Source organism: Salmo salar, chromosome 14 (genome assembly GCF_965601325.2).
Source record: "Salmo salar chromosome 14, fSalSal1, whole genome shotgun sequence".
Classification (NCBI taxonomy): domain Eukaryota; kingdom Metazoa; phylum Chordata; class Actinopteri; order Salmoniformes; family Salmonidae; genus Salmo; species Salmo salar.
Genome location: NC_138304.1, coordinates 73,754,442 through 73,769,269, shown reverse-complemented (window position 1 = coordinate 73,769,269; position 14,828 = coordinate 73,754,442). Strand labels below are relative to the sequence as shown.

The 14,828-nt window shown below is 42.4% G+C and overlaps 1 protein-coding gene across 1 annotated transcript; it reads left to right on the top strand.

Annotated features, from left to right (window-relative positions):
* The first annotated feature begins 467 nt into the window (after positions 1-467).
* LOC106569908 (bcl-2/adenovirus E1B 19 kDa-interacting protein 2-like protein) lies at positions 468-13,880 on the top strand. The gene is made up of 10 exons (XM_014141634.3): positions 468-645; positions 1,353-1,449; positions 1,623-1,696; positions 1,789-2,028; positions 2,353-2,559; positions 2,763-2,865; positions 2,951-3,082; positions 12,247-12,333; positions 12,591-12,689; positions 12,968-13,880. Exons 2-10 carry the CDS (start codon positions 1,397-1,399, stop codon positions 12,990-12,992), a joined length of 1,020 nt encoding a protein of 339 aa, XP_013997109.3. The 5' UTR covers positions 468-645; positions 1,353-1,396; the 3' UTR covers positions 12,993-13,880.
* The last annotated feature ends 948 nt before the right edge of the window (positions 13,881-14,828 follow it).

Genomic DNA, 14,828 nt, shown 5'->3' with positions numbered 1-14,828 from the left:
AAATACCGGACTGCAGTTATTGCACATTTACTGCAGTTTCAAAACTGCAGTCTTTTTTTGTAAAGGTTACACCCAACTAAAATCAAATTTCATGGTGAATGTTTTGGTTGATTCCACATTGAATTGAAATTAGTTGACAACTCAAGGATGTTTTGTGCCCAAAACATCCCTGGGTACAAAATCTATTATGTCAATTTTCTATGGACCTTTCAAATCCACAGAAGTACATTCCTTTTAGTATCAGAATAGGGGTTATGGTGTTTGTATGTGTTTTATAGTATAAATAACATTGAGACAAAGCTTCCCCAATGATTTTTCTGCCCATGTTGTAATCATTTGTTTCAGTGCTGACGTTCTTGTTTGATTCTAGATGTCACACTGCCCAATAGCCTATTTACTGAGCAAGCATGCACACGTCTTCACTCTAGAGTCTGTGCAGTCAATCTATGTTGCCTTGGTTACAGGGATGGGCTCCACTGGCAATAAATACACCACACCTTGACTGACTCTCAGGTGTGGCAATGTGTCCGCGCAATTATGAGTTCAGCAAAGCCATAACGTTTACCTCTTTCACTGAAAAGTTACTGTACTTTTACAAAGACATTGAAAAGTTTGTCGGCCCGTGAACCAAATACCATCAACAAGGTAACGTTACACATTCGTTGCTTCGTATTCTACATGCATTCCTGTCTCAAGTTGTGTTTACCATTTCATCGCATGAATCTAAGCAAGACAAACGTGGTGATATTGGAGCAGTTTAAATGTGTTCTTACTGGTAAGGGTCTTACAAAAGTCATTTTACATTTCCATTGTAATACAAGTTTTGAAAAAGAAAGTACAAAACGGTGAAAGACAGTGGGTGTTGATAGCCGTGTCTTAGATACCGTTAGAAATAAGCGACAAGACTGGGATCCTATTAAATACACATTACACACTCAACTTGATGAAATGTCTCGCTTTTTAAAATGAAAAAGCTCTAAGTCAAAATTGTGTATTGTAGAGTATTTGTTAATAAATCAGAAGTTTATACATTTATTGCGAGCCATAAAACTGAACAGTGTACATCTCTAGGTTTTCCACTAGAGGCCAGCAGAGGAAAAAATCCCTCAGTATCCAATAATTTGGCAGAACTGATCAGACATGAACTTGTTGGTGTTACATTTTATATATATATATATATATATATATATATATATATATATATATATATATATATATATATATAGTCATTTCTTTTCACACTCTTTATTCTTCTCAAATTAAAATATGAAGTTACAGCAAAAGTTGCTCCTCAGATGTAATAGCTGTTTGGACTTGGTTTGCTGATACTCTGACATCAACTGTGTTCACAGCTACTATCAGGAAACTTGGCACTGTGAACCTACACAGCAACAACATGGAGCAAAGAGAGGAGGCGCAAGAAGAGGAGAAGGACATTTACATTCCCAGGTCAGCGGTTTTGGTCATCAGACTGAATTGTTTTGGTTGGACTAAATTCAATACATTAGTTATATTATCAACATACTAAATATCCAAACATCAGTTGTTTTTTTACAGTGAAACATCTATATCTAATTACAATTCCATAGAAATATAATTGTTTACCTTTCTTAACATTGTAGGTCACCTCCCAGGAATGCTCATGGCACAAATGAAGTCTTTGGGAACCCCACATTAGCTGCTGATGACAGACCAGGTAACACTTCTATTCAAAATGGCAATAACAGAACAGTCACTGTTATAAAGCTACATATAATTGCAAATCCTAATAATGAAATGTCATGATAGCCCCGCCCAGCAGCCTGGCTCTGATGGAGCCCCGACCCAGGAAGAAACGCCTGATGGCCCCTGCACTAAGTCTGACACTGGAGCGCAGTGACTCGGCGGTGTCCGACGACTATGCCACAGCTGCCCTCATTCCCTCCCCCGAAGACGACGACCTGAGACTGGACATCGACTTGGACGCTATGGAAACACCCTCGGACAGCGAGTCCCTCCACTTTCCAGTGCACGACATGGATTTGGAGGGTGAGGACAGGGTGCAGTGGACAGGACAGACTAACAGCCTTTATCTTTGATCTGTTTATTCACTCTCACAGGTCCAAGACCAACCCATTAACTTGTTGAACCACTTTCACTTTGATTATATTTGACATTTTTCATATAGATAGACACAAATGTTGGACAATACATAATATAGCTATTATCTTTATACATGCTTTGAATTAGGTGATCTTGGCCCCATAGATATAATATATTATAGATAGTACACAACCACTCTCTGTCTATGCATTGTGTTACCTACTGGACATTATGGGAAATTTACCATTGAAACATTATTCCCATTCACAGATGACCTGCTTCATCTGGGAGTGGCATCACGTTGCCATAAGGCCCGTGGGTCAGTACCAGAGCAGATGGGAGTGGGCTCTCTTGACCAAGACCAGGTGGACAGCCAGGGCACTAGGTGGCGCAGGTTCTGCATGGGAGACCCTCCTCAGGAGAGTCTGGTCAACATGAGTGTACTGGAGCCTTACCTTCAAGTCTTGTCCCATGGGGGTGAGTCCAGAATCCCAGCACTCACTTAACCTGTTACACTTGCCTATCGGACATTATGCGAGATTGTGATCTTTTTTCAGGCCAATGGAATTCGGCTAATGTGAGCGTTTGTTGTCAGATCAACTTGGATGACACAAAGAGCATATTCACTTTTTTATTTGCATCTTTATTTTTCCCTCATCGAAATGTTGTTTTCTTTCCAGGTTACTATGGAGATGGGTCTAATGACATCATTGTGTTCTCTTCCTGCTATCTCCCTGAAAACACCATGGAGAACTACCAGCATGTCATGGACAACCTATTCAGGTGTGAGAGCTAATAGTAAAACACTATCTGAATTGGCCACTCTTCAGGTCAACGTAACTAACTCCAGCACCACTAAACATTGCAGGTACATTGTGGGAACGTTGGACCTGATGGTGGCGGAGAACTACGTCATTGTGTACCTGTGTGCCATGGCCCAGCGCAACAAGCTCCCCGGCATTGGCTGGCTCAGAGAGTGTTACACCACCATTGACAGAAGGTTAGTTCTGTTTACTCAAATAGGCTTAGTTTGTGATCCTATTTCAGAAAACTATATTCCACAGTGAGTAACAAAACAGTACAAAAATCATTCAACTCAGTCTCTCATGTCAGTCAAGTCTCCCAAGTCGTAGGCCACGTTCCAAGCCGTATACATTGCAGTCATCAACTGTGCAGTCAGAATGCTCAGGATGTGGTTAGTGGATATGTTTAACAGCTATCCAGGCATTGTGAGATCTGGCAACTGCAATGTAGTTGGCCTGGAATGCAGCCAAAGTCAAGTCTCAAGTTATTTTATGCCAAGTAATTAAGTCTCAAGTAATCAAATCGTTGAAATTTGTCTCAGTCGGTGAAAAATATGTATCAGAGTGGAAAATCAACTAAGCTGGCTATCTCAAGACTTCGAAGAAGAGCAGGATGTTTTCCGTGTCGACTGTACAGGTGAAAACTAGATGACAATAGTGCCTAGTGTGTTGCATATTCAAGTGTGCAATTTTAGATTTTCCCGCCAAAACCCTCTCTGCTAGCAGGTTCTGTTTGTTCAGTAAGACCCAGACATGAACGGTCCTTAGCCACCTGTTGTTCCAGATGATCTTGAAGAGGTTTAGTGCCTCCTGCAGTCGGTTGGTCTGACTGTCCTCCTGCATCACCATGTCATAGCTGCTGCTGTCCACCACAAAAATAACATCCCACACATCAGCAAAACATTGCATCCACTTTCCGCTTTTGTACCTCTGACCTCTAACATTAGATAAATTAAACCTTGAAAACGTCTCACATCCCTGAAGCCTTTTTACTGTTGTTTTGTATGGAATGCATTTTCTCCTCTGCACTGAGTTCCAAATGTAAATATTGCATCTGATTTACTATCGTGCTTTTCCCAGATTCACCAGCTCCTAACGGTAGTAACTGGCGCTGGCAAGTTATTGGGTTATTATGCTTGTCTTCTCGTAGCTGTTTATCATTCCTTTTGTTTGCTTCTCTCCGTGCCTTCTGAATACGTTGGTCTTTACTGCACAGGCAACCCATATTAAATGAATAATACTAGATTCCTAGACTTACCAAAGAAAAAAAAAACTTTTCAAAATGTTAGAATTAGTTACGTTTGTAGGCCTATTGCCAGTTACAATTAAAATACAACCTGTGGATTAAGGCCTTGACCTTATCAGTTAAGCCTACTTCTGTTTATACGGCATGCCTACCGTAAATTCTGGACTATAAGCCACAACTTTTTTCCCAGCTTTGAACCTCGCGGCTTAAACAATGACGCGGCTAATATATGGATTTTTCCCGCTTTCAATTTTTTTTTCAAAAAAAAAAAATCACATTCTGTGACGTGCTCTGTTTTTTTGGCGGCATGAAGCTTTCATTAGACCAATGAAATTGCCGAACGGGTTAATGTCAAACAACTTTTTTGTTTACTGTTTAGATTAAATCGAGCGCTCTCAAACTTCCCATCATTCTGATTACAGTAGTCATTTTGTCACCCTCATCATGGCAAAGACACGGAGAAATGCATATGATGCAGCTTTCAAGTTGAAGGCGATTGATCTGGCTGTTGGAAAAGGAAATAGAGCTGCTGCACGGCAGCTTGGTCTTAATGAGTCGATGATAAGACGTTGGAAACAGCAGCGTGAGGAATTGACTCAGTACAAAAAGACAACTAAAGCTTACTGCTAATTTTTGATTTTTTGTTACAAGCCGTGTTTCGTTAAAGCCTATTTATTTTTGTTACAAGCCGTGTTTCGTTAAAGCCTATTTATTTTTGTTACAAGCCGTGTTTCATTAAAGCCTGTGTAAAGTTCATTTGTTTCAATGTACCGGTAGGCACCTGCGGCTTATATACATGTGCGGCTTATTTATGTTCAAAATAATATATATTTTTTAAATTCAGTGGGTGTGGCTTATATTCAGGTGCGCTTAATAGTCCGGAAATTACGGTAATTAGTTGATAAGTGTACATTTAATATATATATATATAAAATAATTCTTCTTCAGTCTGAGAAATTAAGAAAATGGCAAAGTGTTACAACAGACCCCTTCCTCCCCTAAGATGGCACTCTGTGTCTGGCAACGAAGTGGGACGACACAGAACGCATCCTCTGCCCCTCTCAGAAGCTTGATTCCTAGAACGTTTTTACTGTGAATCTGCAATGAAGTCATCAAGCATAATGTAGATGTAAACGTTCAGCAATGAATCTAAATATAGGCAATGTGTTTTCAAATCGAGATTCCCACGATGTCTTACTGTGGAGACACACTGAATTTTAGCGCTATTCTCTAGAATCAATCGATTTTCACGTGTAGCCCAGAGTTCTGACAAAACAATGCAGTTCCGTCAAAGCGGAAGCTATATGTTCCTCTTCCCTTCCGCACAGCGAGAGTAAAGCAGGTGGAAGAACGATAATTTAGCTGAAACAAATGTTTCCGCAATTCCACTAAAATGGATGCATGCGATCATTACATAAAGCTCGTTGCTAATTCGAAAGTCTTGCTGTAGCAGCACTGCCCAAATTGTATATTCTTTATTGCCCAACCTTGTAATTTCCCCAACTTGGCATTTGGTGAAATAAATGTAGGACTCGGCTAGTGGGAACGTGTTGTTTGTGCAGATGTGAATGTGAATGATCCAGGGTGTAGTCCTTACAGTCCAACTTACTCTGATATGATCTGGCTGTATGCAAATCAGGGCAAAACACTCCACCCAAAACCTGTTCATTTGTAGTATTCTATGGCCCATTCAAATAAATTATATCATTATATGACATCATATTTTATTCAGCTGGGCAATTTGTTGTTTGAATGATATAGTAGTGTCCCTACTCAAAGGCAAGTAAGCCTAGTAGTTGATTAGTCTGGCTAACACCTAACACTCAAAGTCCTGCAGAGTCTGGAATGGCTCTTTGATGTTGTCGTCACAATGTGTCAATGATGGGGGGCTGTGCTTTTACTGGTTGGCTCTACTCTGTGTCTGTCACTTTAACACCCACATGCACAGCCACATACAGCCCCAGAGCGCCGCCCCTTTCATTACAAGTTTTGATTTTCAAATCCAAAACAACAAGAGGTCTCAACCCCCGAGGGAAAAAAACTACATTTGAGAGAACCAATCAGACCAGTGTGGTCAAAGCTCTCCGTGTGCTGAGAGTCACGTGGGTTGTGTCATCCAGGTTAGTAGCCTGAACCACCATCCTGACTGCTGCGCTCTCCTTTAGTGAAACAGAATATCAGCTATCATGTTGAGTCTCAAGTCATCGAATTTGTGACTCATCGCGATCTAACTCAAGTCTGCACCTCATTAGGTAATTACTATGTAATGACTATTTAACCATATTATCACAAAGTAATACCAGTAGGCTACTTCTATACCACTACCAGTACTTTTAATTTAAAAAAAAACACTTAAAGCATAAACCTGCAGTTAAACCCTCAGTAAATATTCCCAAGTAATGCCATGTACTGTATACTTAAACAAATTGTGTATGAGAGTTTGAATGTGCAATGTAGCAACTATACTGTATGTACAGTATAGGAAGCAACCCACAGCAAGTAGCTGGCCATAAGAGTGTCACATTGGGCCTTAGCATCCAACAAGTTCACGAGAGCCTGCTTTGTCACTCCTCCTTCTTCAGCCAGAGGATGGCGTCAAAGCCAAAGTGTAGTTATGAGTTTCCTCCTGACTTCCCTCACAGCCGACCTATAGTTATCAGGCTAGGAGGAAGTAGATTCCAGGGTTGTGTTCATTAGGCACCAAATGGAAGAAAATGGACTGAAACAGGTACGGACTACATGGACTTTTAAAATGTTTGACATTGTGTGCCCTAATGAACACAACCTTGTCATGAGTGTTATTATTTTCAGGATGGTTTCAACAGTGTCCAAAGGCTTGTGTACAGTATGGCCACTAACATAATTTCTAGAAATCTTTGATGTTCTAAACCTTGACCTGGGTCTCCTTAATCCTACAAATGTGACTAAATGTCTGGACCCAGTAAAGGTAGCAAGTGAACTGCAGGAGGAAAAAAGCTGCTAAGACCATCATATTAACCTAGTATCTGGTTGAAATGAAGGTCTAAACTTGACTATTCATGTCCCTTTATATTATCTGAATATACTTAGTCACATATCAAATATGTGTAAAGATTTCTAGAGGTTGCTTATCGTTCAGACACTCATACACAGTTGAAGTCGGAAGTTTACATACACTTAGGTTGGAGTCATTAAAACTTGTTTTTCAACCACTCCACAAATTTCTTGTTAACAAACTATAGTTTTGGCAAGTCGGTTAGGACATCTACTTTGTGCATGACACAAGTCATTTTTCCAACAATTGTTTACATCCAGATTATTTCACTTATATTTCACTGTATCACAATTCCAGTGGGTCAGAAGTTTACATACACTAAGTTGACTGTACCTTTAAACAGCTTGGAAAGTTCCAGAAAATTATGTCATGGCTTTAGAAGCTTCTGATAGGCTAATTGACATAATTTGAGTCAATTGGAGGTGTACCTGTGGATGTATTTCAAGGCCTACCTTCAAACTCAGTGCCTCTTTGCTTGACATCATGGGAAAATCAAAAGAAATCAGCCAAGACCTCAGAAAAAAATTGTAGATCTCCATAAGTCTGGTTCATCCTTGGGAGCAATTTCCAAACGCGTGTTCATCTGAACAAACAATAGTAAGCAAGTATAAACACCATGGGACCACGCAGCCGTCATACCGCTCAGGAAGGAGACGCGTTCTGTCTCCTAGAGATGAACGTACTTTGGTGCGAAAAGTGCAAATCAATCCCAGAACAACAGCAAAGGACCTTGTGAAGATGCTGGAGGAAACAGGTACAAAAGTATTTATATCCACATTAAAACGAGTCCTATATCAACATAACCTGAAAGGTCGCTCAGCAAGGTAGAAACCACTGCTCCAAAACCGCCATAAAAAAGCCAGACTACGGTTTGCAACTGCATATGGGGACAAAGATGGTACTTTTTGGAGAAATGTTCTCTGGTCTGATGAAACAAAAATAGAACCATAGTTATGTTTGGAGGAAAAAGGGGGAGGCTTGCAAGCCGAAGAACACCATCCCAACCTTGAAGCACGGGGGTGGCAGCATTGTGGGGGTTGTGGGGGTGCTTTGTTGCAGGAGGGACTGGTGCACTTCACAAAATAGATTGTGGGAAGCTTGTGGAAGGCTACCCGAAATGTTTGACCCAAGTTAAACAATTTAAAGGCAATGCTACCAAATACTAATTGAGTGTATGTGTAACCGATGTGAAATGGCTAGTTAGTTAGCGGTGGTGCGCGCTAATAGCATTTCAATCAGTGACGTCACTCGCTCTGAGACTTGAAGTAGGGTTTCCCCTTGTGTTGCAAGGGCTGCGGCTTTTGTGGCGTGATGGGTACCGATGCTTCGTGGGGTGTCAGTTGTTGATGTGTGCAAGGGTCCCTGGTTCGAGCCCAGGTTGGGGTGAAGAGAGGGACGGAACCTACACTGTTACATTGATGCTGTTGACCCGGATCATTGGTTGCTGCGGAAAAGGAGGAGGTCAATGGGGGGGTGAGTGTAACCGATGTGAAATGGCTAGTTAGTTAGCGGTGGTGCGCGCTAATAGCATTTCAATCAGTGACGTCACTCGCTCTGAGACTTGAAGTAGGGTTTCCCCTTGCGTTGCAAGGGCCGTGGCTTTTGTGGCGCGATGGGTAACGATGCTTCGTAGGGGTGTCAGTTGTTGATTGTGCAAAGGTCCCTGGTTCGAGCCCAGGTTGGGGCGAAGAGAGGGACGGAACCTACACTGTTACATATGTAAACTTCTGACCCACTGGGAATGTGATGAAAGAAATAAAAGCTGAAATAAATCATTCTCTCTACTATTATTCTGACATTTCACATTCTTAAAATAAAGTGGTGATCCTAACTGACCTAAGGCAGGGAATTTTTACTAGGATTAAATGTCAGGAATTGTGAAAAACTGAGTTTAAATGTATTTGGCTAAGGTGTATGTAAACTTCCGACTTCAACTGTATTTGTGATATGGTTTTGGACCCAAGAGACCAGGGGTGGCGGAGTACTCAGGTTGCGGTGTAGGGTTTGAGCATAGCCTGAAGGTAGGGAAGGCCAGTATCTCTCTTGCTGCTCCATAGGCAAGTATCATTGCCTTGTAGTGGATGCGAGCTTCAACTGGAAGCCAGTGTAGTGTGTGGAGGAGCGGGGTGACATGGGAGAATTTGGTAAGGTTGAACACTAGGCGGGCTGCAGCGTTCTGGATAAGTTGCAGGGGTTTAATGCACAAGCGGGGAGCCCAGCCAACAGTGAGTTGCAGTAGTCCAGATGAGAGATGACAAGTGCCTGGATTAGGACTTGCCCCAGTTTCTGGGTGAGGTAGGGTTGTCCGCAGAGAGTGAGGAAGGCAGGGGTGGACGATTAAGGAGGGAGGAGAAGGTGGAAAAGAGTTTCCTAGGGTTATAGGCAGATCTTGAAATTTAGTGATAAAAAGTGGCTTAAGCAGTGGATACAGAGGAAGAGAAGTTAGAGAGGAGGGAGTGAAGGGATGATAGGTCCTCCGGAAGTGTCGTTTGCGCTCAGCTGCCTGCAGCCCTGTTCTGTAAGCTCGCAATGAGTCACTCGGCTACAGAGCAGGAGGGGAGGCCGGGCCGGCCAGAAGAAAAGGGGGCAGTGCGAGTTATACGATACGGAAAGGGAGGATAGTAGGGTATAAGAGGCAGAATCAGGAGACAGGAGGGAGAAGGATTTAGCGGAAAGGAGAGATGATAGGATAGAAGAGGAGATAGTAGTGGGAGAGAGTGAAGATTGTGACGGTGCATGACCACTTAAGTAGGGGCTAAGTGGCTAGGATTGGAGGAGAGGGAGACCGAAAAGGAAACAAAGTTGTGATCAGAGACCTGGAGGGGGGTTGCCGTGAGATTAATAAGCAAACAGCCTCTAGTAAAGATGAGGTCAAGCGTTTTGCCTGCCTTGTGAGTGGGAGGGGACTGGGAAAGGGTCAAAAGTGGCAAGGAGGGGAAAGAAAGAGTTGGAAAGAAATGAATCGAAGGCAGACGTCAGGAGGTTGAAGTCGCCCAATATGAAGAGCAGTGAGCCATGGTCAGGAAATGAGCTTATCAAGGTGTCAAGCTCATTGAGGAACTCTAAAGGCACCTGGTGAATGATAGATGACAACAATGTTAAGCTCGAGAGGATAAGTGACAGTGACCACATGGAATTCAAATGAGGAGATGGAGAGGTGAGTGAAAATCTCCACTTAGGAGAAATGAACAGCCATGTGCCACCACCATGCGACAACCAGATGCTCACGGACTATGAGAGAACACATAGTCAGATGAATAGAGATCAGCTGGAGTAGCAGTGTTCTCTGGGGTGATCCATGTCTCCGTCAGGGCCAAAAAGTCAAGGGACTGAAGGGCAGCATAGGCTGAGATTAACTGTGTTCTTGACCACAGATTGGCAGTTCCAAACGCTGGCGGAGTCCAGGAATTCCACTTGGGTTGTGCATAGAGGGTACACTAAATTAGAAGGGTTGCAGTTAAGGGTTGGGGAGCGTCTAAAGCCTACACGGAGAGGAGAGAACTGGGATAGAAAACACACACATATACTGAACAAAAATATAAACGCAACATGCAACAATTTCAAAGATTTTACTAAGTTACAGTTCATGTAAGGAAATCAGTCAATTTTTTGAAAAATTCATTAGGCCCTAATCTATGGATTTCACATGACAGGACAGGGGTGCAGCCATACAGTAGGTGGGCCTTGGAGGGCATAGGCCCATCCACTTGGCATTCACGCCCACCCACTGGGGAGCCAGGCACAGCCAATCAGAATGAATTTTTCCCCACAAAAGGACTTTATTACAGACAGAAATACTCCTCAGCAGCCCTCCTCAGATGATCCCGCAGGTGAAGAAGCCAGATGTAGAGGTCCTGGGCTGGTGTGGTTAAACATGGTCTGCGGTTGTGAGGCCAGTTGGACATACTGCCAAATTCTCTAAAACAACATTGGAGGCAGCTTATGGTAAAGAAATGAACATTCAATTCTCTGGCAACAGCTCTGGTGGACAGTCCTGCAGTCAGCATGCCAATTGCACGCTCCCTCAAAATCTGTGGCATTGTGTTGTGTAACAAAACTTCACATTTTATAGTGGCCTTTTATTGTCCCCAGCACAAGGTGCACCTGTGTAATGATCATGCTGTCTAATCAGCTTCTTGATATGCCACACCTCTCAGGTGGATGAATTATCTTGGCAAAGGTTAGAAATGCTCACTAACAGGGAGGTAAACAAATTTGTGCACAACATTTTAGAGAAGTAAGCTTTTTGTGCGTTTGGAACATTCTGGGATTTTGTATTTCAGCTCATGAAACATGGAACCAACACTTACATGTTGCGTTTATATTTTGGTTCTGTATAGTTGACAAAGCTACAAAAGAGCAAAATGAGAATCTGAAAATAACAAAGTAAGATATTCAAGTGAGAGAGTGGTGTGGAGCCTTCCTCTCTATATTTCCTCGATTAACGCCACAGAGGAACTCGGCAGAACCGTCTTTGTTTTCGGCAACGTTACCTCTGCTGACATGACCGCCACTTACAGCTGCCCCTGAGAAAACAGGGGACACTGAAGTACTAACATCATCATGTTTTACATAGCATGCCAAGTTCACAGTGTTTATGAGCTGGTTTCCCAGACAAGATTAAGTGTTTGTGGATGAAAAAGCACTTTCAATAGTTCCACATAGAACATGCTTTTCGGTTCAGGAGTAGGTCTCACCCGTGTCTGGCAAAGCGGCCCTTAGAGTCTACAGACATGTTTCTTTGTGATGTTTTCTCTACCAATAGAGCTAGCGGTCTGCCTTTTGACACCTGACCATGTCTATCCAACTTCCCCTCTCACTTCCTGTAGTTTGGCTCGGCCCTTGTTAGTGTGAGAGGTAGACCCCTTACTCAGCAGTTTCGACTGTCTGGGGAGTCACACAGACTGGGCCCCAAAGAACCTCTGGTAAAGATACAGGTCTTACGGAAGGGTTTAAACTGTCAATCATGGTGATGTGACAGGTGTGTGAGAGAGGTAGTGGACATCTGCAGTAGATATACTGACAGATTGAAAGAACAACTGTTACCTTTGCTCTTACACTTGATTCTGTTTTTCTCATAGGTTGAGGAAGAATCTGAAAGCTCTATACATTGTCCACCCGACCTGGTACATCAAGGCCCTGATCACCATCATCAAGCCCTTCATCAGGTGAGGACCACCATCCCCTGAGACACCAAGTCCAGTCTGTCAGGGTTGCTGTTGTTGGTGAGTCAATGGGCCCTGTTACTCCATGAAGCAAAAAGGGACAATGACAGAACAATGGCCACTGTTAGAGCAGCCAAGTACAACTCTTGTGTATATATTTGATCTAAATCATGCTGTCCACTACTGTATCTTTATTTTTGACATGTTGGCTCTATGCCGTTACATAAAACGAATGTCTTCTGGTCCCGTCATCCTCACAGCTCCAAATTCGGTCGCAAGCTTCAGTTTATGGACAGATTTCGGGAGCTGTCCCAGCACATCCCTATTGAGCGTGTGCAGATCCCTGACTGTGTCAGACAGTGAGTGACCTCATCAGACACTTTCACACATTCACAAAGAGCCATGTTGATGAACCCATAAATAGAAATCCCCAACACCTCAAATATGTATTGTGTGAGTAACATCGAGTTATTCCTAATCACTCTGAACTACTATTGAGCAAATAAAAGTATTCACTTAAAAAAAAAAAAATGCTTTACAGTGAGAAAACAGTGAGACCTTCTATTGTGACGGTTCATGAAAATGTATGGCCTTTGTATGTATTTATTGTTTTTCCAATCTATTTCCATTCACCTAGGTTTGACGAGAACATGGACAGGTGACACACTCAGAATGGTGATCTGGAACACGGTGTAAGGTTAGGTACATGAAGCCAAAAAAGTGGACTAAAAAGGCTCAAATCTGGCAACCCATGACTTTGAAACTAAGGATGAACCTGGCTGCCCAATCTGATATCTGTTGTCCTATGAGATAACTTTAGTCATACATCACTTGGCAAAGTATCTACTGAAGGACCACAAGTAGATGCACTGAGTGTACAAAAACTTTATGAACACCTGCTCTTTCCATGACATAATGTCGACTGACCAGGTGAAAGCTATGATCGATTATTGATGTCACTTGTTAAATACACTTCAGTCAGTGTTGATGAAGGGGAAGAAACAGGTTAAAGAAGGATTTGGGCAAGACAAAAGATTAAAGTGCCAGGCGCACCAGTTCGTGTCAAGAACTGCAATGCTGCGGAGTTTTTCATGCTCAACTGTGTCCCGTGTGTATCAAAAATGGTCCACCATCCAAAGGACATCCAGCCAACATTACACAACTGTGGGAAGCATTGGAGTCAACATGGGCCAGCATCCCTGTGGAATGTTTGACACCTTGTAGAGTCCATGTCCCAACGAATTGCAGCTGTTCTGAGGGCAAAGTGAGGGTGCAACTCAATATTAGGATGTTCTTGCTGTTTTGTACACTCAGTTGTGAGTACATTGTAACAATGTGTACATACACTAATTATTACATTACTATCTACCATGTACAGTGGCGACCGGTCATTCAGGGCAAGTGGGGCAGAGCCCCACCTGTTTTGAGCCCAACATTTTTGGGGCTTTCCTGTTTTGCATGTTATTATGGCGTTAATACTTGTCACATATCAGTTTGCAAACAATGTAAAAAAAATATCATTGAGTTAATAAAGCTGCATACAAACATGGCCTCTTTTTTGTTTTCTTGAGTAAGTCAGCTCCAAAATACCGGTGTTTCAGCTTAGCTCAGTGTTTTCTGTGGTGGTGGGGCAAGCCAGCAGAAAATACGGAGCGTTGTGCCGTGATTGGCTCAGTGTTCTGTCACTCATGGGGACACTATGTCACCGCCAAGCCTAAAGGTAGAGCTAGAAAATGTAAGCCTTTTGGGTGCTGCCACAGAGTTACATTAGAAGTGCCCATCCAAGAAGGTTCAAGGTCATTGGCCACAGATAAAATGACGTCAAATCACGTTATATCTACAGTAGCTTTGATTGGACTGTTAACATCATACTTTCAAAATCTTAGCTTGCAGTCATCATCATGAATCAAGTTGACAATCTACTGACAAATAATTTTTAATCCTTCTCATATGAAGAGAAATAATGAAGAGAAATTATAGATTAAATGTACCGGTGCTCATCGGCCATTGGACATAAACATTACACAACGAGTAGGAAATCGTAATTCAACAATGAGTGGTTTGGAAGGAATCAGTGGCTAACTGCAAGCATTGCAAAGCAATCACTAGCCTGCTATTCAGTGGAGTGGTGTAAGATTAAGGGTCTCTTTTCCTAGTTTAAAATTATAAACATTCAAAATTGGCCATGCTGTCACGTTTTGTGCCGCGCTCACACCAATTGTTAACTCAGAAGTGCAAAATCTGACTTCAGTGAATTCAAGACAACTGGGAACTTGAGAAAAACGAGCTATGACTGGGAAAATACATTTTGAACTTTCATCCATTTTCATTTTAGTCAGTAGTGATTGCATACATTTCATTTTTGTACTGGCCCCCCGTGGGAGTCGAACCCACAACCCTGGCGTTGCACACACCATGCTGGCGTTGCAAACACCATGCTCTACCAACTGAGCCACAGGGAAGACTACAACCAACTCGGAATTGTAAATTCGGAACTC

What these genes read in the sequence shown, in the direction of transcription:
- LOC106569908 (XM_014141634.3), top strand. Translation starts at nt 1,397, where the DNA reads ATGGAGCAAAGAGAGGAGGCGCAAGAAGAGGAGAAGGACATTTACATT. An exon ending in AGCTGCTGATGACAGACCAG is followed by an intron (nt 1,697 to 1,788) that starts GTAACACTTCTA and finishes ATGTCATGATAG; the next exon opens with CCCCGCCCAGCAGCCTGGCT. An exon ending in TACACCACCATTGACAGAAG is followed by an intron (nt 3,083 to 12,246) that starts GTTAGTTCTGTT and finishes TTTTTCTCATAG; the next exon opens with GTTGAGGAAGAATCTGAAAG.